Source organism: Lissotriton vulgaris, chromosome 6 (genome assembly GCF_964263255.1).
Source record: "Lissotriton vulgaris chromosome 6, aLisVul1.2, whole genome shotgun sequence".
Taxonomy (NCBI): Eukaryota; Metazoa; Chordata; class Amphibia; order Caudata; family Salamandridae; genus Lissotriton; species Lissotriton vulgaris.
The window spans coordinates 1,255,015,026-1,255,042,433 of NC_141694.1; the positions used below are offsets into that span (position 1 = coordinate 1,255,015,026).

At 45.0% G+C, this 27,408-nt stretch overlaps 1 protein-coding gene across 1 annotated transcript in view; it reads left to right on the forward strand.

Moving 5' to 3' along the window:
* LOC147708716 (uncharacterized) overlaps positions 1-26,170 on the forward strand; it is a 295,811-nt gene extending 269,641 nt beyond the window's left edge. The window contains exons 22-24 of the mRNA XM_086927368.1: positions 20,554-20,643; positions 24,598-24,687; positions 25,985-26,170. Coding sequence (XP_086783494.1) covers positions 20,554-20,643; positions 24,598-24,687; positions 25,985-26,077 — 273 coding nt within the window. The 3' untranslated portion in view covers positions 26,078-26,170. The remainder of the gene's footprint in view (positions 1-20,553; positions 20,644-24,597; positions 24,688-25,984) is intronic.
* Positions 26,171-27,408: the final 1,238 nt, after the last annotated feature.

The window sequence follows — 27,408 nt, forward strand, 5'->3', positions numbered from 1 at the left end:
AGAGACTGAGTAAACAACTCTGTAGAAACCTATGAGGAAAAAGACAACAAAAAAAGGAAGATCCATTAACCTCCTTATCCCCCCCCACGAACTTGGTTAAGCGCTCCTCACTCTCAGGCTGTTCAAAACATTCATACATTTTTTATACTCGTATTGGATGCATAGGATTGCTGGCTCCTGTAATAAAACCAAAGCTCCAAGCTTTTGAAGTGCCAGGACTACATCTCATGAGAGAAATCTGATTGAACAAAAAAGTCCAGGCCAGCCGCTTTCACTGGTGATCTTGGACTAGCAGCCCTGTTTATCTCCTAATGGAGGAGGAAGTAACCCATATATATCAGGTTGGCCTCACGGGAGGCCGAAATGGATAGCGATGGGTTCTCTGAATTATGCTGTCCATGTCTCAGCCCCGCAGTGTAGTAAAGGCTTAACTAAACAACCAAACTATATAGCATCCAGGATTATTCCTCTGACCCCTCTGGGATCCCCAATACCCTGAGGTTATTCCAGCGAGACCTATTCTCCATATCTTTGACTCTTGATGAGAGTATGGTCTTCTGAACTTCCTGTCATGAGATCTGGGTCTTGACTGCTCCCACAGCAGTTTGAAGGCTTTCCTGAACCTTCTCAACTTGTACAAGTTGTGGGTTCAGGGTGTCCATATTTGCAGAGAGCTTCCTTAAATCCTAGGGTTATATCAGATCACAATTCTTTATCGAAGAAATGGGCTGAGTGTTATCTTTCTGGGTCCTGGACAGCGCTAATGCATCTGCTATTGCTGGGATTAAGAACTCTCAAGGGGCTATTGTGAGCAATTCTGCCCTCATGCAAGAGGAGTTCCACAGCTTTTATCAGATGTTTTATGACAAAGAATTGGTCCCTTCCACGGACCAGATCTTTCAGTTTCTTCGGGTCCACCATCATTGGAAACTGTCTTCTACACAATAGCATAAGATAGAAGGTCAAAAATCGCCATCCGAAGTGTAAGACGCTGTTGGCTAGCTGGCACGAGGCAAGGCCTGTGGCACCGATCAACTTCCATTGGAATTCTTTGTTAGTTTGTCACATCTTGTAGTGCCGGTTCTCCATGATCTATTCAACTCTTTTGAATTACTTAGGGAGGTTCTTGGGTCATGGACTGAGGCCAACATTGTCATCTTTCCTAAGAAAGGGAAAGATCCCTTTCTTAGTGATTCATATCAGCCTATTTCTTTGATTAATTCTGATTCCAAGACTTATACTTAGATTTTAGCAAAAAGACTTGCTACAGTTATTTATGAGAATCAACATGGTTTTGTTCCAGGGCAGGATAACACCGCTCATGTCAATATTGTTATCACTGCTCTTGAGGCAGGCTGTGCTCAGGGATATCCGGGCGGAGCAATAATGTTAGACGCTGAAAAGACCTTCGACTGGGGCTCAAGGCCTTTTCTTAGGGCAGTATGGCTGTGCAAGGGTTTGGGCCGTGTTTTATTGCTTTGGTTCAAAAGCTTTACCAGAATCTTAAGGCAAGGGTTTTGTGTTCAGGGTCTTCTACCTACCTAATTTAGATAAATCGTGGCATCCGTAAAGGGATGTGCACTTTCACCTTGCTCTTTGCCCATTAAATTGAACCTTAAATTCAAGTCCTCAAGACCTTGAGGAATATTGCTTTGCTGCGGATACATCAACTTGAGCTCAAAGTGCTTGTGTATACAGACGACATTATCATCATGACCTCTGCCACAGAGGATTCTCTGGCAGCTATTGAAAAATTGGCTAATGAGTGTGGGGCATTCTCTGGGTACAAACTAAACTTTGATAAGACCCTAGTCCTCACCAGCATTGTCCATTCTTGGGATAATAGGTGATGAGTCAAATGGGCACCTACCTGGGAATCGAAGTCTCTGTAAAAATGGAGGATGTAAGGGAATCAAATGATGGCGTACTATATAGTAGAACGCAGGCAATATTGATTAAGTGGCATTATTTTCACATAGGTCTAATCATTCCATGCAACTTAATCAAGACGATTATTCTCCCTTTCTAACTATACCTCTTGCGGGCATACCTTTGCATTTAGCTAAAGGTTTTTTTCCACAGACTGAGGCTATGTGGCAAAAAATCATCTGGGGGGTATAAAAAGCCTAAGGTTAACATACATATGTGACAGTTAACCGTGTGCGGAGAACTCCGCTCCGCCGGCAGAGTGTGTGGAAATTTGCCTACTCCGCGTTCCGATGAGAACACGAAGTAGGGAAATCTCCACACACTCTGCGGCGGAGCAGAGTTGGCTAGCCCCCGCCACACACCGCCCTATTAACAATTGGTAAAAACGTTTTAAAAAAGAGTTAAAAGTAAATAAAAACTGCTACCTCAGCTGCTCCGTCCCCAGGCTGCCCTCTTCCTCTTCATTACGTTCTTGGTGAAAACTGCACATGCCCAGGCACCCGCGGATGCGCTGTTTTTACCAAGAACGTGATGAAGAGGAAGAGGGCAGTCCGGGGACGGCGCAGCTAAGGTAAGGCGTTTTTATTTACTTTTAACTCTTTTTAAAAAAGTTTTTACCAATTGTTAATAGGGCAGGTGGGAGGTGGGAGGCGGGTGACGTAGCGGAGCTACGCAGACTTTCATGGAGCTTGGTCTCAACTCCGTGGCGCTCTGCATAGCCACACTCCACCCACTACATCTAGGGTTAGTTGCAGTGACCATGACTGGATTTACGTATCTACTTTCTAGCAACGTTTATGTCCAGACTAGTAAAAGTATTGGGATGCGAACCATGGGGGGTTAGGTGTTTTGTTTCCAGAATTCCTCTCTTGGGAGCCGAGATCAGCTCACACTTTGGCATTATCAATACTGTCTATTTCGAGAATACTCTTTTTAAGGCTCTGGGGGATCTTTGACTCTCTTTTGGCCTATCCAAAAACAGAGATATTGGGGATTACATTATTTAATGGATATTCTTATATAGATAATAATCTCCGACATCACGGCTACCACAGATTTCTTCCATCACTGCCAGCAAAGCAGATTCGGTGCTGTGGCGAGATCTGAAACCGTTTTGCGAGGGATCTAAGATTTCATTTAGCTCGATAAACTCTGTAATCACAGTATTTACATGAGATTCTACCGCCTTTGCCAGGAATGGTAGCTGGGATATAGGACTTGTAATTACCCAGCTCAGATGGATCTAGTGACGGTTTCTTCAGGCGAGGTATAACTTTAGTGCGCTTTGACGCAGATGGTATGGACGCTGTGGTTAAAGATAGATTAACCAAGTCCCTACTCACTGGTGTGATGAGGGTATGAAACTGACGAAAGTGAATGGGTTTCAAAGGGTCGGCAGGGGAGCCTGATTTAATTTTCAGACAGAGGAACTCAGATTCAGTGAGAGACAGCAGGGGGAAAGACGAAAGTGCTCCGATCACAGTGGATCCAATACCCCCATGCCTTTCCATAAGGTCAGTGATGCCAGTGACCGGTGGAAAACTCTTATATATCTTTTCCATCTTATTCAAAAAGTAACTGGCCAGGTCGTCACACTGGTGATTTGAGATGACAGGTGAGTCAACCTTCAACCCAGAACTCTTCATAACCTTGAGCAGGGTGAAGATTGTTTTAGAGGGTTTATTGCTTGTCGAGATGTTACCGGCCATAAACTCTGCTCTGGCTCTCCGGGCCAGTTTATGATAGAGCTTCATAGATGCTCGGTTTTATTTTTTGCTTCAACATCATAAGCGTGCCTCCCAGTGCACTCAAGTTCTTTGCAGTCTTTTTTAGCTTTAATCAGCGATTCATTAAACCAGGGATTAGACTGCCCTCTTTTTTTAACACTCAATTTGGCAGGGATACAACTGTCCACAACTTGAGTCAGCCAATCCCGAAAAAGCGTATTTGCATCATCAATATCAGGTGGAAGCTGAGGCTTGTGGCTTAACAGTAAATCAAGAAATGATTTATGTATAACTTGTGCCAAGGATGTTTTAAAACTGGTAAAGAGCAGTTCAATGTAGGTTTTCCTTGCCACTGCAGGGAAAAAGTTATGAGAAAATGATCTGTCCAGACCACAGGGATTGGCAACAGAACCTTTAAGGAACTTAAGTTCGAAAATATAGGGTCCAACAGGTGGCCTTTTACATGTGTGCTATTAGAGACACATTGAGCCAATTGACAGGCCTCTAAATCTGCCAGGAAACTGTCGATCTCCGATTTGCCATTGTTTTCAAGATGTAAATTGAGGTCATCTAAAATAGTAAAATTTGCCGCTTTGCTGGCAAAGAAGATAACTTTATTCAGCAGTTCTTCCCTAAACACTTTAGATGGCCCTGGAGGTTGATAAATAAGAAGACCAGTAACAGTGAGATTTGATTTAATGTTATTTTGAAAAGGGCGCTTTTGCAGTCATGGATGTCCTCCTTTAATAAACTGCAGTGGTAAAACTCCTTGTGAATTACTGCAATGCACCCCCCCATTACCTGATCTGTTAACTTGGTTCATGATAACGCCTTGAGGAAGAGCCAACCAAGATTAAGAATAATACATCTGGAGACTCATCTATTAGTAAGTCGAAGACCTCAGCATGGTACCTAGCCAGCGACCGGCAATTAAGGCTTAGAAACTTAAACTCAACTAAATACAGAGGGAGTGAGCCTAACATATCTATTTGGAGTTGAAAGGGGCATTGCTTGCACTTAAAGGAACCAGGTGGGGGAATCCAGGCAGAAGTAGAGCATTTAGTGTCGAAAGACAAAAGCACAGTGTGTGAATACTTGCGCGGGGCAACTGTAGATTGAGCAGAAGGTCTGGCATCTGGCGGCGGTGTGGACGGACGCAGATGGGCTTGCCTTCCCCCTGCGTGTGTCCGCTGCGCATTCGTCTTACCACGTCCGTATGTAGTGTCAGGGGTTGAAAACTAGCCCGCTGAACTACACTAACCCCAAAATGGTGGTCCCGCTCCAAACAATCACAGAGAGTACTGCGGACTCCCCCCCCAGCAACAGCCTCTAATATAACACGAGCAGGTTAAAATACTATTAAAATACGAGCAGATTGCAAAAGAGCAAAGACGCTGTGTTCCGCTCCTGGCTCAAGCCTCATGAGTCTATGGCATCAGTGTGGGTTTCATGGGCTGAGAAGTTTGGTACTAAACTTCTCAGTCTTCATTAAAGCCATCATGGAGCTGTGGAGTCCGGGGTGCCAAACTCCCAGCCCATGGTCTAAAATGGCTTCACTGCACTTACAAACACCTGTAAATGGCACAGGTACGGTAGGGGCCGAGGGCTCATGCAACTGTGCCCTCACTTGTGGTATAGTGCACCCTGCCTAAGGGCTGTAAGGCCTACTAGAGGCAGGGTTTTGGTGGGTGTGGCACACATCGATTTGTGTCATGTCGACCTGTAGTTTTAGGCTCTGCCCCTGGCACACAGACTGCAGTGGCAGGGTGTATGGATCGGCGGAGGAGTTCCTGAGGGTGGCAAAATATATGATTAAGCCCTGTGAGACTATCTCAGGTTCCAAGGCCCTTGGAGCCCCAGGCACCTTTTAATTTGGGACTTATATGTAGGCCAGCGGAGTGCCAATGTGGGAGCAAGGGTTTAGTTTTGGGGAAAGAACATAGGCACTGGGTACCTGATTAGTAGGTACCCAGGGCACACTTAGTCAAGAAGCATCAAACATCAGGCAAAAAGTGGGGGGCAACCATGCAAAAAGGGACACTTTCCTACACCTATCATACGGGAGTGGGAGGAAGACATGAATTAGTGTATGGGAGCAGAAAAACTGGTGTACCAGGCAAGAGGGTGCCCATGCAAATTCGAGAAGATTAGCAACCCTGGAGAAAAGTGAGGAAAGAGAGACAGTGAGGAAAAGTGGGAGATTCTTAGCTGACGGAGGGTGGAACAGGCTTGATCCAGAAGTTCAACTGGTGGGTTTTCATGTTGATGCAAACAATGAAAGGAAAAAGACTGCATTGGCATTATGTTTCGGCCCAGGCCTCAGGAAGACCTATGTAATAATTGATGCATGTTCCGCTCCAAGTCCTTGACAGTTGGGGGATATGTTATGCTGTTCGTTTGCCTCTGTGAAAATTTGCCCCGGGAGGGGGTAGAAAGTCCACTAGGCGCCAGGGATGTTTTTTTCTTCAAAGTTCAGGTTGGGGCTGCCCAGAATAGGCATGTCAATGCCCCCACCCCCCAAAAAAAAGCCACAGTCATTCTACGCCCCCCCCAGAGGAAGATGGGGCAGTAGCCCCTTATCTGCCTCCTGGGGGGGACAGAAAGCCCACTAGGCACCAGGATTTTTTTTTATTACATAGGGGTGGGGGCTGCACAGAATGGGCATGCCAATACCCCTACCCCAAAATCAATTGGAACAGTCTTTCTGCCCCCTGGGAGGCAGGTGGGGGCAATAGCCCGTATCTGCCTCCATGGGCGGGGCTGAAAACCCACCAGGCCATGCAATATTTTTTTAATGGTCAGGGGTGGGGGCTGTCCAGAATGGGCATGTCAATGCCCCCCCCCCCCCAAAAAAAGCCACAGTCATTCTACGCCCCCCCAGAGGAAGATGGGGCAGTAGCCCCTTATCTGCCTCCTGGGGGGGACAGAAAGCCCAGTAGGCACCAGGGATTTTTTTTATTACATAGGGGTGGGGGCTGCACAGAATGGGTATGCCAATACCCCTACCCCAAAACTAATTGGAACAGTCTTTCTGCCCCTGGGAGGCAGGTGGGGGCAATAGCCCCGTATCTGCCTCCATGGGCGGGCTGAAAACCCACCAGGCCATGCAATATTTTTTTAATGGTCAGGGGTGGGGGCTGTCCAGATTGGGCATGTCAATGCCTCCACCCCCTCAAAAAATGCCAAATTCGTTCTGCCCCTCCAGGAGGCAGTTGGGGTCAATAGACAAGGCACCAGGGATTACACTGGCATTTTTGTATGTAGGAGTGGAGGCTGCCCAGAATTGGCATGCCAATGCCCCCACTAAATTTGAGGTTTGCAGGGGATTTTGGATAGGAAATCGTTGGGGGGTCCATACAAGCCATACCTCCATGAACTCCCACAGGTGTCTACTTTTTAAAGATGTCTGGGTTTGGTAGTGTTCCCTAAGGCAAGCCCGTCTGCGCCCGTCCGCGCCTGGCACGGGCCTAGGGCCAGTCCCCCTGCTCAGGCAACTACCAAGTCCTGCGTAAGTTGTTCTAGGGAACAGCTATTACAAATAGGAGCGGGCTCTTGTTCCACTTCAGCTCGCTGCCCCCCTAACAACTTGGACGGACATGCCTTTAATTGTCCTCAGTGCCACATATCTCTCCCCCCTTGGAGCGAACGTACCTTACCTCTCTCTCCCGCCCCGGCTGCTCGCACTTTAAAACTAGCACTGATTAATTGTAGATCCCTTCCTCGTCACGCCAATGAAATTTGGTCGATTCTGACCACTTACAGTTGGGACATTCTATTCCTTACAGAATCATGGACGAAAGATACTTCTAACCCGGATATCTATCTAGCCACCCCCCCGGATTATCGCTTCTTGGGTGTTAACCGAGAGGGAAAAACGGGAGGTGGTCTTGCCATTTTGTTCAAATCCCACCTTAATATAACCATTAAAAAAATTACTAACATTGGACTGATTGAAGCTATGTATTTTTCTATTGCTGACCTAGCGGCAGTTTACCTAACTGGCATCTTAGTCTACAATCCCCCTAAAGCTTCTCCCTCCGCATTATCTCAGTTGGTAAGCATTATCACGGATTTATCCCTCAAGCACCCGCACTTTATTGTATTAGGAGATTTCAACCTCCATGTAGATGATCCCACCTGCATTCAAGCCACTCGTTTCCTCGACGCCCTTCATAGCCTGAGTCTGATGCAACTAATCCAAGGTCCAACGCACGTCGCTGGCCACACACTGGACCTTATTTTTTCCAACCTCCCAGGGACCATTATTTATCCTTCCCTCCCCCTTACTTGGTCCGATCATCTCCTACTCAGGGTGGATATTCCACTCCCTCAGGCACCTACCCCGGTGGAATTGGGAACAGACTACAGGAGAAAATGGCACAAGATCACCTGCACTGCCTTAGAGCCGTTATTTAGTTGCCCTCTGGAGTCTCAAGTGGTAAATATCGACGACTGCGTCACCAAATTCAATACGACCTTATCGGCTGCGGTTGATGAAATTGCCCCACTTCTACCAGTATCATCCGCAAGATCTCGCCCCTCTGCTCCCTGGTTCTCAGCTGCTTTACATAAAGAGAAAAGTCACTGCAAAAAATTAGAACGCTGCTGGAGACGGACATATGATGCTGAGGCTAAAACTATCTACAGAATGGCCCTTAAGAAATTCATCAAATTAAAAAAATCTGCCATGACAGAGTTCTTTGCCTCCCAAATAAAAGCCGCAGACAATTCAGCAAAGACACTGTTTAAAATTGTTAAAGATTTTGTAAAACCTCCTGCCATGACTCCTAACAACTTAGCCAACCAGTCTCTTTGCAACGGACTATCTGATTTCTTTCAAGAAATTTTTTTAAAAATTGCATCCTCCTTTCCTCCACCTGCCCCTCCCCTCCCCTTGGCCTCTACCACCCATGATACTGCTCCTTCACTAGACTCTATTAAGGATCTTACTCCTGACCTTGCACTTAAATTATTTTTACAGTGCAAATCGGGCTCCCCGCTAGACCCAGTCCCCCCAAAAATCATGAGTGAACTGTCTACCCTATTGCTGGAGCCACTCACTACCATCTGGAATGCCTCCTTACGATTAGGCCAATTCCCCTCTGCGTGGAAGGAGGCCCTTCTTGTGCCCATCCTAAAGAAATCAGATGCTGACCCCATGCAATTCAGTAACTATCGGCCCATTTCCCTTCTTCCGAAACCCGCAAAGGTTTTGGAGAAGGCAGTCCAACTACAACTTGCAGAGTACTTAGAGACCAACTCTCTGCTACATGATTCCCAGTCCGGCTTCCGTGCTGGTTTCAGTACGGAGACCGCATTACTAGAGGTTTCGGAGACTGTACGAGAATGTGTGGATAAGGGCGAGGAGGCCATGCTGGTCCTTCTCGACCTATCCGCCGCTTTCGATACGGTGTCCCACCAAATTTTTCTAGGCCGACTGGAGCAGATTGGACTGAGCGGCACTGCCCTGGCATGGGTCTGTTCTTTTCTTTTGGAACGCTCACAGAGGGTTCTTCTCAGACCCTTTAAATCTGGATGCAAACCTCTCGAACGCGGAGTCCCACAAGGCTCAGCGCTGAGTCCTTTGTTTTTCAATGTCTACCTGGCCCCGCTAGCCAAGGTAGTGGAGGCATGCGGAGTCAGAGTGATCTCATATGCTGATGACACACAGCTGATATTCTCATTTAGAGATCACTCTGACTCCAGCCTCTCCAGCTTCCGCCATTGTCTTGGCGAAATCTGTTTGTGGATGTCCTCGAACCACCTGCGGCTTAATACCGACAAGACTGAGGTCTTGTTTTTTAATCAAAAAATGACCATTCCACCCCCACTTTGGTGGCCAACGGTACTTAACCCCCCTCCAGTCCCGGTCCATTCTGCCCGCAATCTTGGGTTCACAATTGATGATACCCTCTCCTGTAGCCCTCAAATCAACAAGGTTACTGCGACTTGCTTTGGCAAACTAAAAATGATGAGAAAGATCTTTCCATTTCTGCCAATGGAGGCTCGCAGAACCGTCACTCAGGCCTTAATTACTGCCCATCTGGATTATGCCAACAGTCTATATGCTGGGGCCCCTTTATATCAAATTGAACGCCTGCAAGTGGTTCAGAATGCTGCGGCAAGACTGATTGGCAACATCCCATACAGACACTCTATCTCTGCGTTTCGCAAAGAACTCCATTGGCTCCCAATAGCCAACCGTATCAAATTTAAAACGCTTGTTCTGGCCTATCGAGCTCTGAACGGCTCTGGCCCAGAATACTTAAGAAAGAGATTGAGACTGTCTCACTCAGTCAGAGACCTTCGTTCTAACAACCTGCGTCTCATGCTTGTGCCTAGATTCCGTCGCTCAAGAATGGGTGGCAGAGCATTTGCTGTCCTAGCTGCCAAACATTGGAACAGCTTACCGATCGACCTTAGATTCGCCCCATCTGAAGCTCTGTTCCGAAGACGCCTGAAAACTTGGCTATTCGCTTCTATTTAGATTGCTCTTCTCCTCCAGCAGATAATTTTAGCGCCGGGACACCCCCGTTGGGGGTAGCCGTGCGCTTTATAAAATCCATAAATAAATAAATAAATAAATAGATGGCCACTGAGTGTGGGGCCAAAAAAACCATGTGAGTCCCTTTGCAAAACCATGGGTTTTGTGATAGGTAATTTTGAAATCTCTACAATGCCCTTCCCTGCAGCAGGTACTTAGCCCACCCACACAAGTGAGGTACCATTTTGTATCGGAAGACTTTAAAGGATGCGGGGTGGGTGGAAGTTAGTGGCTCCACGTAGATTCCAGCACTTTTCATCACAGAAATGTGGAGAGAATTAGGTTTTTTTGGCAAAGTTTGAGGGTTGCAAGGGATTTTTGGTAATAGAATCTGGTGAGAGCCACACAAGTCAACCCATACTGGATTCTCCTGGGTGTCTAATTTTCAAAAATGTATAGGGTTGGTAGGTTTCCCTAGGTGCCAGCAGAGCTAAGGTTCACAATCCACAGTTAGGGACTTTGCCAAAAAATTGTCAGTTTTCACTGTAAAAATGTGGTGTATCCACTTTGTGTTTTGGCCATTTTCTTGTCTCCGGCACTAGGCCTACCCACACAAGTTTGGTAACATTTTTATTGAGAGACATTGGGAAAATTCGGGGTGGGTGGAATTTGTGGATCCACACAGATTCCAGAACTTTCCATCACAGAAATGTGAGTAAAATGTGTTTTCAATCAATCAATAAATCAGGGGTTCTTATAGGGTGCTACTCACCCATGAGGGTCTCAAGCCACTGGGCGGGGGGGGGGAGGGGGAGACAGCTCCGGATCAGACGAAGAGGCAAGTCTTGAGCTTCTTCCTGAACGTGTGCAGGGTCGGGGAGCGTCTGATGTTCACCGGCGGGAGCTCGTTCCAGGGCTTGGCTGCGATGTAGGAGAAGGCTCTTCCTCCGGTTTTGTTTCTGTGGATGCGGGGAACATCTGCCGAAGCGAGGTTGGTAAAGCGAAGATTTCTCTTTGGTGTGTGGAAAGAGGATCTCTTGTTGAGGTATTTCGGTCCGATGTTGTTGTAGGAGTGAGTGATGAGTTTGAAAGTGACTCTCTTCTTGACGGGGAGCCAGTGGAGGGTGCGTAGGTGTTGGGACATGTGCTTGAACCGTGGAGTTCCGAGGACAAGTCTGGCTGTGGCGTTCTGGATGGTTTGGAGTCTGTGTAGAAGAGTTCTGTTGATTCCGGCATAGAGGGCGTTGCCGTAGTCAAGTCTGCTGGTTATGAGTGCGTGGGTGGCGGTCCTTTTGCAGTCAGAGGGGAACCATTTGAAGGACTTATGGAGGATGCGAAGGCAGTTGAAACTGGTGGAGGCAACAGCGTTGATCTGGCGGTTCATGGACAGGGAGGATTTGAGGATGATGCCGAGGTTCCGGGCGTGGTCAGTGGGGGTGGGTGGGATCCCAAGGACAGGCAGCCAACAGGTGTTGTCCCAGGCGGTGGAGCAGGGTCCGAGGATGAGGACCTTGGTTGTCTTTAAGTTGAGTTTCAGACAGCTTTCCTTCATCCAGGTTGCCACATTCTTCATTCCTTCCTGAAAGCAGAGTCTGGTGTCTTCGGGATTTTTCGTGAGGGACAGGATGAGCTGTGTGTTGTCGGTGTAGGATGTGATGCTGAGCCCATGCTGTCTGACAATGGGGGTGAGGGGGGCCATGTAGATGTTGAAGAGCGTAGGGCTGAGAGATGATCCCTGGGGTACCCTGCAGGTGATATCGGTGGGTTTGGAGCGGAAGGGTGGGAGTCTGATCCTCTGTGTTCAGCCGGAGAAGAAGGATTGGGTCCAGTGTAGGGCAGCTCCTTGTATCCCTGCGTCGTGAAGTCTGGCTGTGAGTGTGCGGTGTGACACGGTGTTGAAGGCCGTGGAGTGGTCTAGCAGGATTAGGGTCGCCGTGTGTCCCTGGTCCAGTAGCATGCGGATGTCATCAGTGGTGGCTAGAAGGGTGGTCTCAGTGCTGTGGTTGCTGCGGAATTCAGATTGGGAGGCATCTAGGATGGAGTTATATTCGACAAAGGCGGTCAGTTGGGTGTTCACGAGCCTCGATATGACTTTGGCAGCGAAGGGGAGGAGCGAGATGGGCCAGTAGTTTTTCAGGTCTGCAAGGGATTCTGGGTAACAGAACCTGGTGACAGCCACACAAGTCACCCCCTCCTGTGTTCCCCTGTGTGTCTAGTTTTAAAAAATGTATAGGTTTGCTAGGTTTCCCTAGGTGCCGGCAGAGCTAGGGTTCAAAATCCATAGCTAGGCACTTTGCAAAAAAAAGGGTCAGTTTTTACAGTAAAAATGTGGTATGTCCAAGTTGTGTTTTGGGCCGTTTCCTGTCGCGAGCACTAGGCCTACCCACACAAGTGAGGTACTATTTTTATTGGGAGACTTTCGGGAATGCGGGGTGGGTGGAATCTTCTGGGCCCACGTAGATTCCAGCACTTTCCATTACAGAAATGTGAGGAACATGTGTTTTATGTGACAAAGTTTGAGGTTTGCAAGGGATTCTGAGCTACAGGACCTGATGAGAGCCTCACAAGCCACCCTCTCCTGAATTCCCCTGGGTGTCTAGTTTTCAAAAATGTATAGGTTTACCACGATTCCCCAGGTTCAAAATACACAGCTAGGCACTTTGAAAAAAAAGAGTCAGTTTTCACTGTAAAAATGGGGTGTGTCCACGTTACGTTTTGGCATGTTTCCTGTCGTGGCACTAGGCCTACCCACACAAGTGAGGTATGATTTCTATCAGAAGACTTTGGGGAATGTGAGGTGGGTGGAACTTTGTGGATCCACGTAGATTCCAGAAATTTTCCTCACAGAAATGTACGGAAATTGTATTTTTTGCGACAAATTTTGAGGTTTGCAGGAGAGTAACAGAACCTGGTGATAGCCACACAACTCAACCCTTAAAAAATGTATAGGTTTGCTAGGTTTCCCTAGGTGTCGGCATGCCTAAGGTTAAAAATTCACAGCTAGGCACTTTGAGAAAAAAGGGTAATTTTCACTCTAAACATTTGATGTGTGTCCACGTTGCATTTTGCCTGTGGCGGGCACTAGGCCTACCCACATGAGTGAGGTACCATTTTTATTGGAAGGCTTTGGGGAATTCGGGGTGCATGACATTTTGTAGATCCATGCAGATTCCAGAACTTCCCATCACAGAAATGTGAGGAAATTGTGTTTTTTTTCAAAGTTTGAGGTTTGGAAGGGGTACTGGGTAACCGAACCTGGTGAGATCTGCACAAGTCTCCCCTTCCTGGATTCCACTGGGTGCCTACTTTTTAAAACTGTACAGGTATGCTAGATTTCCCCAGGTTCCAGCAGAGCTAGGGTTCAAAATCCACAGCTAAACACTGTAAAAAAAGGGTCAGTTTTTTCTGTGAAAATGTGGTGTGTCCACATTGCAGTTTGGCCCATTTCCTGACGCAGGCACTAATCCTACTCCCACAAGTGAGGTACCATTTTTATGGGAAACTTAGAGGAACACAAATTTGTAGAGCAACTGATATTCCGTATTGAGTTTGTATGCATCTCTGCCTTTCAAATGTAAGACAATGTGCAAAAAAGATGTCACTTTGAAAAATGTCCTATAATTCACATGCTAGTATGGGTTTCTACAATTTCGGAGATGAGCAAATGGCTACTGCTTCTAAACTCTATATTTTTTCCCATTTTGGAAATACATAGGTGTCCTTGATACCTATTTTTCACTCTTTATATTTTAATAAATGAATTGCTATATACCCGGTACACAATGAAAAGTCATTCAAAGACCCAGCGCAGTTATTGGCTCTGGGTTCCTCTGGTTCTTGGTGAATGTTGGAACTGGCCATTTTTGCAGGGTTATCCCCAAACGTTTTGCTTCTTCCTCCCTTGTTTTTCCTGACCTGTGGCTGTTGGCAATAGGACTCTGGGCACTTTACCACTGCTGATCAGTGCTAAAGTGCATATGCTCTCTGTGTAAATTGTTATTGTGATTGGATATACATGATTGGCATATTTGTATTACCAAGAAGTCCCAAGTAAAGTGCACTGAGTGTGCCAGGGCTGGTGATGGCAAATGCTACTAGTGGGCCTGCAGCACTGATTGTGCCACCCACATAAGTAGCCCTAAAATGGTGTCTCAGGCCTGCCACCGCAGTGCCTGTGTGCAATCTGTGAACTGCCATGTCCTCCTGGTCAGTGTCCCCACTGACCAGGCCTAACCCTTCCCTTTCTGTGCACATTGGTCACCCCTATGGAAGGCCCAAGGTACCCCCTTGGGCAGGGTGCAGTGTATGTGAAAGGTAGAGCATGTACTTGTGCAGGTGACATGCTCTGGTAATGAATTACAGCCATTTTCGTTTTTCACAGCTGCAAGGCTATCATGCTCCATAGGCTATCATGGGGGATGCTGGCTACAGTGGCTACCAGCATATCTTCACATAGGAGCAAGATAGGACATAAAAGTCTAGTATCCCTGAACTCAGAATTTAATAACACATCTTTTAGGAAAGGTTGTTTTTAAATCCTGTTTTTAGAACAGCACTTTTAGAAAGTTGCTGTTCTCTTGTCTGACCTTTCTGTGTGCCTTTGCCTGTTTGTGAATTGACTGTCTGTTTTGAGAGTGACAGGGGCTGGGGATTCCCCAGGAGGCTGGCTGATTCAGCCCTAGGCTGAATGACTGCATTTGCAACTTGAGTGGTGGGAGGAGATAGCCCCTGGGCCTGAATAGGGCTGTACCTACCTTCCACAATGCTGGCTCCACCTCCTGCTGGGCGACTGACGACCCTGCCCCTCACTCTGAAAGGAAAGGAGAAGCCAGGAAAACAAAGTGCTCGAGGAACACCCAGAACTGGTTCAGACCGGGCTCAGGGCCCACTTGCACAAAGAGAACAAAGACTTTTAGGGGTATAATTACAGGACCCCTGACAAGAGAAAATTAGATCATCCTGGAATCAAGAAGGAACCTCTGCCAAGGAGAAAGCTGAAACTGAAGACGGAAGACTGACCTGCTGTTGCTCTGCTGGACTGACCTGCTGTTGCTTTGCTGCCAAGGAGAGGGGAAGGACTTTGTTTTGTGCTGTGTCCCCTGTCTTGAAGGAATCTCCAAGGGCCTGGGAAGAGCTGGCTCCCTGTTCTGAAGTCCCAGGAACAAAAGGACTTCACCCGCAGATTCCCTGAACTCTACTGAGAGAGTTCTGTCCTTCCTTGAGTGCATGGCCCATGTGTGGTGCCTTTAGAAGTTGTACCTGTGTTGGGAAGCTGGAAACCAAGCTTTTAAAGAATTTCTGCAAGTTTTGTCGCATCGCTCGCTTGCAGAGCGCATTCCCGACAGTGCAACAAAATTCCCGCCGCTACGAAGGTCGAGATCGTCGTAGCGCCTGTTGCCGCTGCCAGAGCCGTCGCATCCTTCGTTTGCGGGACGCACCAGAGTGGTGCGGGAAGATTACCATCGCTGCGAGTGTCATCGCAGAGCCTGTCGTCGCTGGGTGAGATTGCCGCACCGCTTGCTTGCGGACCGCATCACGTCGCTGTGAGTGTCGTCGCAGAAGCCATCGCATCGAGGAGCTGCGAGAGAGAGATCACCTCTGGTCCGTGCATCGTCGCCCTGGAGATCGTCGCAACTCCAAAGATCATCGCATCATGCCTTTGCGAGAGAAAACTTCCCACGGAACCTACGCATCGGAATCCATACAAGTCCGCCATCCTCCCCATACAGACCAGATTCGTCGCAACCCGCCCGCTGCTGCAGCGGGGTTGTCGCATCGCCTCCCCAGGGTCTCAGGAGCAACGCATCGCTTGTTTTCCACCGCACCAGCTTCTGCTTTGGAACTTTGTCGCATTCAAAAGGTACTATTCACTAAACGTGACGCAACTGAAAACTTTTCATGCAACTGTGGATTCTTTTATCGCAGCCTTAAGAACTCTTTTGCAACCATATTTTTGAACTGTGTATGTTGGATTTTTGTTGTTTTGGTGTTGTGTAGTTTAGATTAAATACCTTTATTTTTCTAAACTGTTGTGGAGTCAGTTTGAGGTGTTTTCACTGAGTCACTGTGAGTGTTGGTACAAATACTTTACACATTGCTTTTGGATAAGCCTGACTGCTTGTGCCAAGCTACCAAGGGGGTGAGCAGAGGTTATCTAAAGAGTGTTTCCTCCTCACCCTGACTAGAAGCAAGGGTCCCTATTTGGACAGTGGTACCTACCTCTGCTAACTAGAGACCCCCAGTTCTAACAGTGAACCTACAAGTCCTATGTATCCCCACAACCAGAAGGGTCTGGTGGATTTAACGGTATATTGCTGTAAGGAAATCTGAACTACATAGAAGATGTTACAGGTGAAAACGTTGGCACAAATAGCTGTTTTTTTAAATCTCATTTTCAATTTTTCTTATTTTCAACTATTAGTTTCTATTAAAAATCTAGCTAAATTCAGAAATGTGTCTACTTCAGAAATGTATAGTTTTCCAGGATCCATTATTGCTTCCAATTCTATTTTAACCACTAACTGGAAGGAGGTTGGTGCACAAAAAGTAGCAAAAATAGGCTATGTCCCAGTAAAATGCCCAAACTGTTAAAACATATGGGTTTTCTGACAAAATTCTGTCTGTTTCTCAAAGCTGGGAAGATGGAGATTTGAGTACCACAAACTGTTTGATGATACCATGTGCAGGGGAATGAACTGATGCTTTCTTCTGCAGCACTTTTCCCCCACTTTTCCACAAAAAAGAAAGGAAATGTGCTTTGCTGTCTTTTGGCTAATTTTTGGGACCCCTCCAGGGGAATCCACAAACCCTGGGTATCTTTAAAATTCCAATGATGTTGGAAGAAAAGGACGCAAATTTGGCATGGATACCTAATGTTGACAAATAGTTACAAGGGCCTAAGTGCGAGCTACCCCAAATAGTCAAAAAAAGGCTTATAACCAGGGGGATGGTGGGGAAGACCTAATAGCTAAGAGGTTAAGGCTTTTGTCTGCCATCACTTGTGATTTCCTCAAAACAATATTGATGGTACTGGAGCATTTATGATCACCTTTTGACTTAGGCAGAGTGCCATGGGTGACTGAAGAGGTTTGAAATAGAATGCAAATGCTGCTGTGGGCTGAAATTAAAATTTTACAACTGCATTGCACCACATGGATGCCTTACTGTCCAGGCATTTTCAAAGGAAGAACATTTTAAGTGAATTAATGCACATATCAGTAGAGGGGAAAAGTTGCATAGTACACCCTCAGCACCCCTCTTTCTCACTTGCCATCAATATGTTGATGTTACCTACGTCCTCCAAAGAGCTAGGCTTTTCTTCTTCACAGCATGATTCTCGCTACTCACGAACCCTTTCCTAGTCTTTACCTTTATTTCTGGCTCAATGGGCTTCTCACATACCATCAATCTATTTTCTATTCTAAATCTATTCACAGTAAACAAATTAATTAGGCTGCATTTTACTCAAAATATTCTTTTAGACTCTGCCAGACTTGCTATAAGTAATCACTGGTTTTCTCCTCCAAAAATAGTCAGGTGTCTTCTTACACATGGATCATTACTTCTTTACTCTAGATCCTTGATTATGTACCAAAGGAAATGATAAAGCTAAAGAGAAAAAGACATGTACATCAGCTAAACAAATCCAATTTTTTTCTTTGTAATTTCCATATTTTCCTAATCATTGCCTTCATACCTCCCAAGTTAGCTAAGTATATAACACACTCTGCTGGGCCTGCCAGCCTTTCTGCTGGAGAAGTTGCAAAGCCAAATCTTGCAGTCAGGCAGTACCATTTGGGGCAGACAGACGGTCGAATTTGATTTTGTGTAATTCTGTGGTATTATATTAAAATTCTGTGGAATTCAGCAATGGAGCGGAGTGTGCATGTGCTGCTATTTTCTCAGTGCTAAATGCACCCTCGCAACCAAAAATGGATGTGAGGATGCTCTAAGAAATAGCGCTGCCAAATACCAAATTCACTGCAGTACCTTCCCATCGGTGCCACTGTTAAATACTCGGAGTACATAAGCCTTAAATACTCTGAGTATGTAAGGGCACCAAGGGGTATACACATAATTGAAGTCGTGGTTTTTAAACAGGGACAGAAGAGGGGGCTGTCCCTCTGTGTTTAAAAGTAACTGCAGATTAAAGTTTGACTGCTGATCATTAAACATAAAAGGTGACTAAATTGAAGTTAGTGCTTGGTTGGTTGTAGAGTAACTGAGTCCATGGATAGGTGGTGCGATGAAAGTACATGCATATGAATGGATGAAGAGGCTAGTGCCGTGTGTTGGATAAGTAAGTCTGAGGTTGAATGTGGTAGTGTGCAGGGGCATGGGTAGGCTGCGATGAAGTGGGAACCCAATGGTATGGAGACATCTGGGTGGAGGAATCAGAGCTTAAAGAGGAAGTTGTGGTGGTAAAGTAGGAGAAGGCTGCACAAAATCACTGCATGACGGAACACTGAGCAAAGAAGGGAGCACCTTACCTGGTTTAAGTGATATTGAGGGGTTGGGTAGCTGGTCATCTTTTGCTGCTGGGCCATGTAATCCCAGACCAAATTTCCTATCTGCACCAGTTCTTCAGCTGCAGTGTAATTGAGGCTTTTTGCCTTGCTGCATTATTATCGCTGACCTGGAACACCCTTCTTTGTCTTTCCCTTGATGTCTGGATAAATGGTTACTCATTACTCATGTTACCTTCCCCTGAAATGTTTCTTCCGGCATACCAACAATGTAATTTCCATTTTTAACCTGTTCACACTAAATAAATGAATAGGGCTACACATTACCCAAACTATTTTTTAGGCATTGTGCCAAATTTGCTAGAAGTAATAATCGATCATCTCACAAAGTGGTCAGACTTAAACATGAGCTGTCTTCCCACTTAGACGATCACCTGTAGGCTGCACAACAGTAAAAAGCAAAATGTCTTTCATTGTGGAGCTAGAGAGACTGTATGTGTGTGGATAGAGGAGATTGCCCTTGAACTGAATCTTGCCTAATGCTTTTTTGGTATCTTCACAGCAAGAACCCAGCCCTGCCACACTTGAAGTGGAATAGACCAGGGGCCAGATGTATGACCTTTTTTTGCGGCCTCAAACGGGGAATCGGATCGTTTGTGACAGCAAAAAAAGGTGGTGGTATGTACAAACGCTATTTTGCGAGTCAGTGACTCGCAAAATAGTGTTTGTAAGTTGCTATTAGGATAGGGCATGCCAAGGGCGTACCTTCCTAATAGCGAGTCATAATGGTATGTACCATTGTTTTCCAACCACATTTGTGTTTGCAAAACACTTGCAGTTTACAGCCTACTTCAAGTAGGTGGTAAGCCACTCCCAAATGGACTGAATTTTGAAAAAAGTTGCTTATTAAAAAGTCAAACACAGACATTGGGGTCTGCTATCCCCAACAGACCACCATCCCTGTGTTTGCAGGCCATTCCCAATAATTCACAAATTGCGACCTGCCTCTTGAATATTAATGAGGGAGGTACCTTGCGACCCAATTGAAAATCACAAATAGTGTCACAGACACTGTTGTACATTCCATTTTGTGAGTCGCAAAACGTCGCGATTTGCGATTCGCTAAAGAGAATGATCGTATATATGGCCCCACAAGCCTTGTCCCTTATGATAGTGAAAGTCAAAGAATAAGTGAGAGGTAATCAGTGGATAGGGAATTAGCTTGTTTTTTAAATGTTTCCATGCTAGCTGTAATGGAATGGCCTAGATCAATATGTTTTAAAAATATTTCACCACTGGATATTCTAAAACCGCATTATCCCTCATCCCATCTTTTTTCCATAAGGGTAACTATCGAGTGATCCAATAAACCAGTTTTAGGCACCCAGATCAGATTGCAAATCCATGGCCAACTTAAGCCACCTACTGTTGCCACATTGATGTCATCTCCATCCCTCCTAGCCCACTCTGGGTGCTTCATCTTTATGCCATGATTGCAAATGGTCAGAAATCACCTCTTTTGTGTCTTTTCATCTTAACTCCTGCATCTTCTTTATGGTTCTTTGCACAGAAGAAAACAGTGTCTGAGTTTTCCCTACAAATAGCAAAGACGTATTTTGCTCAACCACTCCCCAGACACTTCAAAAACGCAATTTTCAGGCTTTATTCGATAGTTGGGCATTCTAAAGCTTTCTTGCCATGCATTAAAGCATCAGCCCTATGCACAGAAAACAGCTTTACGAAACTGAATTCCGTTTTTTTCTACGTAATTATTCATTCCTCTCTGATAGTTTCAAGAATATGCTTTGGTCCCGAAGTACATCTATAGGTTGCTATTTCAAAAGTAGATAACTGTACAATAGGAGAACTACAGGCAGGTAAAAATAAAGTGCTCTGTTGTGGCTGTTGGGAGATATCTTGCCTGACACTTTTTTCGGTATCTTCACAGTTGCCAGACTTACGCTCCTCAGATGGAAAACAAGAGAGCAGCATCGCATTGGTGTGTCGCCTCATAAATCACACTTCAGGAAGGCAGAGGGTAAGTGATCAGTGGACAGACCCATGTGTGAGTGTTTCCTTTTTCACCACCCAGTGCATGCTGTTACAATTCTCTATCAGTGAATTGTCTTTAAATCTTCTGCAAACTTTTATACCCTCCCCCCAAATGATCAAATCTCTAAACTATTGCTTTCTCATTTTGAAAATGCCATTAAGCTCTAAGGGGAAAATCTACTTTTCATGCAGCGCAGAGCGACAAGCAAAGTTACTGTGGTGTGTTGCGTGGAAGGGAGAGAGCTGGACAGTGTCACATCTACACAGATAGTGCACTGCTGCCATTTCCCCAAGTTCTTGTTCTCCTTAAGGTTGCCTAGCGCCATGCAGAAACTTTTGTACCAGAAGGTTTTGTACCGAAATGATAACCCTCCAGTACAAATTACTTTGCTTAGACTTACTTTTAAACTTTGCCACTTTGTGCATGTTCTTTATACACATGCAATGAGCGAACAGTTTGGAGAAAAAAGTATTTCTCCTACTTTGTGCCTTTCTCATGGAGGCATTCTTTTAGTGTAAACCCCTGTCTACCTCTGTTAGTAGATGGGGCTCTGTGTTAATCTCCTTGGGTAATTACATGGGAACGCCCATGTACCACCCATGGAACACCCCTTGACATAAAGTAAAGCAAAGTAACACAAACAGCTACTTTGCGATATTCTTAGTCAACCTTCCTCACAAATAAACGTTTGCACTGAAAATTGAAAACTTTATCAAGACTTTGCACCGGTGCTCATCTCTTTTTGTGACTTTGCACCAACACAAAGCCTTGATAAATCTGACCCTACATTCTTATTTTATCTAACTCAGACCGATGTCGTCTCCATCCACCTAGCCCTGGATAACCACTTAATGCTGACACCATGATTCTTGACAAACTTTTATGTTTATTTGTTTAGTTAAGCACTCACTTCATGTCAACTGTTTCTAGGCTTCCGCAAGACACATGTTGTATGGGGATGACTGTTATTGCATGACATTCTTATTGTTTCTAATTGTATTGATAAGTGGTTGTGCAAGCAATAATTTGATCAAGGTTAGTTTTGATTCCTGAAGGTCAGGTTACTAGTAGGATTATTAGTGTGTGGGCTGAGGATATTGAAAAATTGAAAGCCAGTGACTCTGAAGTGTGTTCTACAATTGGCTCCAGTAACCACTAAAAGGTTGATTGCTTTGAATCTTAGATGGTAAGCTGGTGGTGTATGATTTTATTCTGTAGGTATAAGGGTGTTGAACCTTAACCCTTTCCTTGCTGCCGTCGGCCATTGGCCGACGGCAGCACTACCTTCCCAGTGCTGCCGTCGGCCAATGGCCGACGCGGCCCCGCTCGCGCACGGAAACGCCTGCACCGCGGCGGAATTACCGCCTCGGTTAACGGGTTAAAGGCAGTTGAAGGTTAGGCAAAGTGAGAATATTTTATTGAGGCGTGATTGGTCTATGCTTTTGTATGTGGAAAAAAGTGTGAATTGTAAACGTTGAACGGCAAGTTTCCGTTTTTCATAGTACTTTGGTTTGGCAGGGGGAGTGATGTACAGGAAATAGCCGTAGTCACATTTACTGATGTTTCTATCTCCAGAGGTGGTATTTTTTGGGATGAGAGGCAAGATTTTTTGGAGGAGTTATATTTAGTAGAAAGTGGTATTGACCACTGCTTCTGTCAGTTGAGACTGGGGTTTGTGGCTATATAAAGACTATGACCTGACTTTGGTTTTCATGGAAAAATGTCTCCAAAGAAGGTTGGGAATCAGAGTGCCAGTATTTTGTAAAGGAGATGTGGTGTCTCAGCACCAGGATTTCTGTTTTGGAGCCAGGGAGTGTCAGGCTGCTCGGAGTCATCCACATCTCTATTGCTTTGAGGTCTTCTGTCACATTCATGAGTTGCTTCCTGTGACCTGCAAATAAATCTACAAGTCATCATCTTAGGAGTGGAAGGTAAGGCTGTGTCTTTTAGGTCAGAATGAAGGATGATGCAGTACTCTTCATGTGACCTCGCAGGGTGGGAGATTTCAAAGAAATGGAGCGGAGTGGTCAATGATGTGTGCAACAGATAGTCTAGGGAGATGAGACAGAGTGGTTGAAAAGCATCATCTTGCTTAGGAAGCCTTAGCTGAATCTCACAAGCTGACCCAGATATCCACTGGTGCAGTTTCTGTTCCATGTTTTAAGCAGATTTATTGTAATGGAAAAATGAATCCCTGTTCATTTTAAATAATGGGAAAGGTTGTCCGTTTTTGCCCTCATATTTTGTGGCAGAGGGTGTTGCATTAACGAGCCCCCGGTTACTGAATGAGTCTTAATTTTCCTTGTTAGTGTGATTGCTTATGAATTATGTAAGATAATATCGCTCTTGCATCAGAATGATCATTTCTGAAGGTGAAAAATCAATGGAAAGAGTTGTAAACACTAAACACCGAAGGAAAACATGCAATTGCTTCTGAGTGGGGCTTTCATTGCCTGTAAGGAAAAATGCCATTCTACAGTGGTTCATTAGTGCCTAGGGTGTTATAAGTTTCAGTGTGAGCATATAATTGGTTGGTGATAGCTTGTCCAGCAATGGTATCTTCCATCCCTTTAATTTCCAACTACTGGCCTACCCACATGGCTGGGTCCAGGTTGGGGTGGTGTGGTGACCAAAATAACGATCGATTTAACAAAGATCTTTGTGACTGGGGGTGAATGTTTGCATTGTTCAGCATTCCATCCATCATTTGTTCCTTTTGCCAGTGGAGAAGTGTGGCTCAATGGCTAGAGCGGCAGACCTTGATGCAGAGCTCTGGCCCGGGACAAGGGTTCGATTCCCGCCTCGGCGGGTCTCGGGCTCAAAATTTCCTCGGACCTTATATTCTCGCCTCAGTGCCTGTTCTAATCATGGGTCCCACGCTGCAACTCTGGGCAATAGCTTGCTTAATCTCCACAACGGCCCCAACAGCGCTGGGACGCCTGGTTTCACCATGGGGGTGCCCAGGAGTGGACACTTCACAGGGAAAAACCAGGAAGGGTTCCTACAGCGGTATGAGTACAGCGCCTAGATGCCCTGGTGGTGAGTCGTGCGCTATATAAGTACCAACAGCCAGATTCATCATTGTCCTGTTTTGCGAGTCCTTAATAGCGATTATTAAGGAATCGCTATTAAGGACTTGCAAAACGGATTCATGTAGGAATCGCAAAATAAATTGCGATTCCTACAGCTTCCTTATTTGCGATTAGCAAATTGCTAATCGCAAATAAGGATGCGAATTCAAGGGTGCCGGGGGTGTCCAAGGACACCCTGTAGCACCCCTGAAATGTGAATTTACACTGATGATGTGCACACACATGTCCAAAGGACATGTGTGTGTGTAACATGCAACTTAGAAAAATGCATTTAAATGCATTTTTCTAAGTTTTCGCTATTTACCACGAGGTTTGACTTCGTGGTAAATAGCGGTCCTAAATTGCGAATTCGCAATTTTTAAATGTTTCATGAATAGCATTTAAGGAATCTCTAATACAGATTCCTTAAATGCTAATTCTCGCAAATTTGCGAATTCTTTATTAGCGATTTTTGCATTTGGGATGATGAATCCCAAATGCAAAAATTGCACTAGCAAAGGGCCAGATTCTCCGAATCTTGCCCTTTTGCGAGCGCATTTCGCTTGATGAATCTGGCTGTAAGTTATTATTATACCCAATTAAGCAGTCTTAGGAATGCTTATGTGCTAGAAACTCAACTGGCATTGCACAGGTTTACTTCACTACATACAATCTAAAGTGGGTTCTGGAAACAAAATGGTAACAGAGAGTCTACGGGAGTTTACAATTCTTCTGCAGCTTATACAGAGCAAACTGGGGAGACTAGAAAAAAGAGAAAGTGATGTTTGGGGTGGGTAACATGCTTATTGACAGGGGCACAATACTTTGACTGAGTGTTTCCCTCATTCTCTTTTTTGTGTCTTCACAGCACTCACTGTGGCACGGCACATCGGGCATGTTTCAGAGGAGCAGCCCTATACTTTTAAACCAGATCTGTTACGTTTCTGAGAGAGAAAGGGTAAGCATCAGGGAATATCAATGGAGGGGTGTGAGCCATATGGTTGAGTATTTATTTGACCCCCACATGCATGGTTTGTTGTTGTCCTTCAAAATGGGTGTCCACTATCCATCCGCATCTTACACTGCCTGCCTCTCCCCCTACATAACTGATGTTTCTAATCTCTCAACTAAAATGGCTCCATGACAATCCTGTTACCCCAATGACATCTCCTCCATCCTTCCAAGCCCTGTGTATTTAGCTGATCTTTACATCAGTTCTCGCCTTCCAGTAGCCACTTCTTCCACATAATCCCACATGATAGACAGATTTATTGACTTTGCAGGTTATGCTGAGGTTTTTGTCCATATTACAGATGGATGCTGAAACCTTATTTTACATATGTATTGTTTATACATCATTTAAAAAGCACCAGAGAAAGTTCAACTAATCTTAATCCATAATTGCCTTTTTGGAAAAAAAAACTATTTTTACACTATCTGTGATACTACTGTTATAAACTATTGAGCAAAATGGCTTTGTCTCAAACATACTGCGATAATTTCCATTAAAAAAGCTGTGAGAACATATGATCTTTACAAAGAGAAAAATTGTGTGGAATCAGTTTTGACTAGTGCAAATTTCTGTGGCATGGCACTGAGTCTTTAGCACTTTCTGAAATTAGAAAAGTAAGCTGCTGAATCGTGAGGTCGGGTATCTCCGCCCATCCCAAACCTTTCAGGCCCTTCACACCCTGCCATTTCCTTGTAACTACCAAGAATCCTTGGTTCAGGCTTGACTAGCTACTCCAGAACAGGGCTTAGTCTTTGACTTCTGGGAAGCGTATTCCTGGTTTTATGTGGATAAACAAGAACTACAAATCCCAGAGTGGAAAGTCAAAACCCACACCATTGCAGTTAGTTATGCATGGATCTGGGAAACTTGTCAAGGAGCTCGGAAACCTGGGGAGCTCAGCTATGCAGGGCCTACACTGTAATAGCATAAACATTGGTCCTGAGTTATTGTGCAACTGAGCACTTCATAACAATCATAAGAATTCAGGACAAATTTTAACACTTATCCTGTTTTTTACTTGTGCTGGAGGTGTACTGCAAGCCACATTAGTTATAATACCTGTATGTATTGAAACTTAGATAATGTAATTGTTCAATGCAGTTTATGAATCACTATTGCTGTTTGGTCATGAGTAGCTTATGTTTAGGGTTCAAGTTACCTATAAATGTAAAAATGTTTTCCATTTTTCTTTAACTCCCAACTGAAATGTATATTTATATATGTGTATCTCTTTCTTTTCCAGGCAACACAGCCTTTTCTCCCCAAACTAGTCAACTTCTTGAAAAAGAATGCTACACAGATAACTAACACTATTGCCAATATTCTTTTCAGATAATAAAAATAAGACTGCCAAGTGCATATTGTAAAATAGGAAAGAATGTCAAGGACCTTATTGAAAAATAAAATAGTTTGTTGCTGTCTACATGTGATTTGTGCAGCAGATTCAATTTGGTGTATGACTTCATCTTGTGTCTTGTTGCCCACCCTAGCTGTGCACTGTACATACACTTACTGACAAAGTATTTGAATAACAGAGGAAGTTGATGAAAATTATTTATGCTTTTGAAGAACACTTTTGGTTAAACTATTGTTCCTGATATTTTCCAGATCAGTAAGTGGAATGACAGCCAAAAGGCTGGGCATAGTTCCTTCTAAAATGACATATATTGTGTACAAACTGTGCTAGTACAACAGAAGATGGCTATCATTCGCTTGTGTGGCTATGTGCAGTGCATGGCTACTTCAAGTGTAGTACTCTTGCCTAAACCATGCTAACAAAATACCTCCACCAGGTGTGTTATCTATTTCAGCATGTCAGATTTTTTTGTGGGGCCTGATTAACGCGATCCATGCGTCGGACGGCCCCCGGCTGTCACGTTGGGTGTGTGCGTCGGACGGCTGGGGGGCGTCCAATTACTGCACGCGTACAATACGCCTGCACAGTGGGGAAATTTCCACCGCAGCGAACGAGTTAAGCAAAATGAAGAGGAGCCCTTAGGACTAAGTTTAACATTTTTTAAAAGTTTTACAAATCTGTACTACATAGATAGAACAAACCCCGGGATTGAAAGTAAATTGGGAGAAATTATTGATATTTCACTCACAACATCCACCATGCCTACACAAACAGAATTCCCTTTAGTGCGGACCATTGAACCTAAGGATTCAGATACATACATACCCTGACGTGGTAATAAGAGAGAATTATGGGAAAGCAGTGCAGCTTTTGACAGAGGTGATAGAGAGCTGGATACGGTTACCCCTCATTGATGGGCAGAATAGCTCTCATGAAAATTATTTTCTTGTTTGTCAATACGTGTTTTGCAATTTGCACACACTTATGACTCACTTGGCCTGGGCTAGGAAACTGCTGTGCCTGGGATGGGGAACATTACCTCTCCCTTATAAGATGGGTGGGCTGGATGCACCAGACCTTGAAATATACTATTGGGCATCGCAGATCATGCATGCATATTATTGGATTCACAGGCTGCCAGTTTTCCCACACTTGTACTGGGAGAGGGAAGCAGCTGACCCGTATCGCTCCCATGCAACCTGCTAAGCATAGGACAGGGTAAGTCCTGCACAATTGACCCTATAGTCTATGCGTTACCTACTTAAGAAACGGCATATGAAAGGTGGATTTCGCTATTGTATTCGCCAAAG